General features: G+C 52.5%; 1 protein-coding gene across 1 annotated transcript; it reads left to right on the forward strand.

Moving 5' to 3' along the window:
• Nucleotides 1–706: 706 nt before the first annotated feature.
• LOC103782385 (nucleus accumbens-associated protein 2-like) lies at nucleotides 707–1,250 on the forward strand (the record flags this gene model as incomplete). Its single annotated transcript, XM_008950153.1, is given in 2 exon segments — nucleotides 707–909; nucleotides 912–1,250. Coding segments are annotated over 2 exon segments (483 nt in total), but the record flags the coding sequence as incomplete, so codon positions are not given.
• Nucleotides 1,251–1,253: the final 3 nt, after the last annotated feature.

The raw sequence follows: 1,253 nt of genomic DNA on the forward strand, positions 1-1,253 counted from the left end.
TGGGATTGAGGGGAGAAAAATAAGAAGACAACTTGGTAGGCGGCTCGCTGCGGCACGTCGGTTTGTTTTATTGGGGCTCAAATATCTGGCTTAATTTGGAGATAAGCTTCGTTTTGTTGGAGGATAAATCTGTTGAGATGGGGTTTAACTGTTGAAATGCTCCCTCTTGCTGGTGTAAATGGGAAGATTGCTTTTCAAAGTGCTTTTTCCTGGGAGCTGTTGCTCGGGCAGAATCCTGTATTTATTTCAGGCAGAATGGCACATTGTTTTATAAATATCTTTTCTGTAGTTTCCACGTAGCTGCGGGTTGTTGTGTTTCTTATATAATGCTACCCGAGATCTGTCTGACTGTCTTGTGTTTGCTTTACTGCTCGCTCCTCTCCCGTTACCGTTCAGATTTTCCTGCCTCAAGTCAAACCTCTGGGGGGATAAATCAGTGGTGCTCGTTGAAACAGACCACAACTTGAAGGGAATACTTGCATTTTTGGAATACCCTTTGCCACCCACCGGCAGCGTTTCCAGTGCTGTTGGGGAACATTGATAAGGCATTTTTCGAAGCGGTCGCTTTACCGCGGCGGCTCTCGGGGCTCAGCTTTGAGCCTTTGATGTCGGGTGAGGTGGGTTCCTCTGCTTCCGCCTGCTTTGGTCTTAAAAACCATCTAAAAAACGCTGTGCCTCTCTCCTTGCCTTCTCCCTTTTTCAGATGTGCCCTACTTTGGATATTCCTGCATTGAATGTCTGAGGAGCCCCAGCCGATCCTGAGCCATGTCGCAGATGTTGCACATAGAGATCCCCAACTTTGGGAACACCGTTCTGGGCTGCCTGAACGAGCAGCGGCTGCTGGGGCTGTACTGTGATGTCTCCATCGTGGTGAAGGGCCAGGCCTTCAAGGCTCACCGGGCGGTCCTGGAAAAGGCGCAGCCCCGTGCATCCTCTACTTCCGAGACTTGTTCAGTGGGAACAGCAAAAACGCCTTTGAGCTGCCGGGCACCGTGCCCCCCGCTTGCTTCCAGCAGATCCTCTCCTTCTGCTACACCGGGAAGCTGACCATGGCAGCCAGCGAGCAGCTGGTGGTGATGTACACGGCGGGCTTCCTGCAGATCCAGCACATCGTGGAGAAAGGGACGGACTTGATGTTCAAGGTCAGCTCTCCCCACTGTGACTCTCAGACCACCATGATCGAAGACCCCAGCTCGGAGCCGCAGAGCCCCTGCAACCAGCTGCAGTCGGCCTCGGCGCCCTACGTCATGTCC

The sequence above is a fragment of the Merops nubicus genome, unplaced genomic scaffold (genome assembly GCF_000691845.1).
Source record: "Merops nubicus isolate BGI_N331 unplaced genomic scaffold, ASM69184v1 scaffold47901, whole genome shotgun sequence".
Taxonomy (NCBI): domain Eukaryota; kingdom Metazoa; phylum Chordata; class Aves; order Coraciiformes; family Meropidae; genus Merops; species Merops nubicus.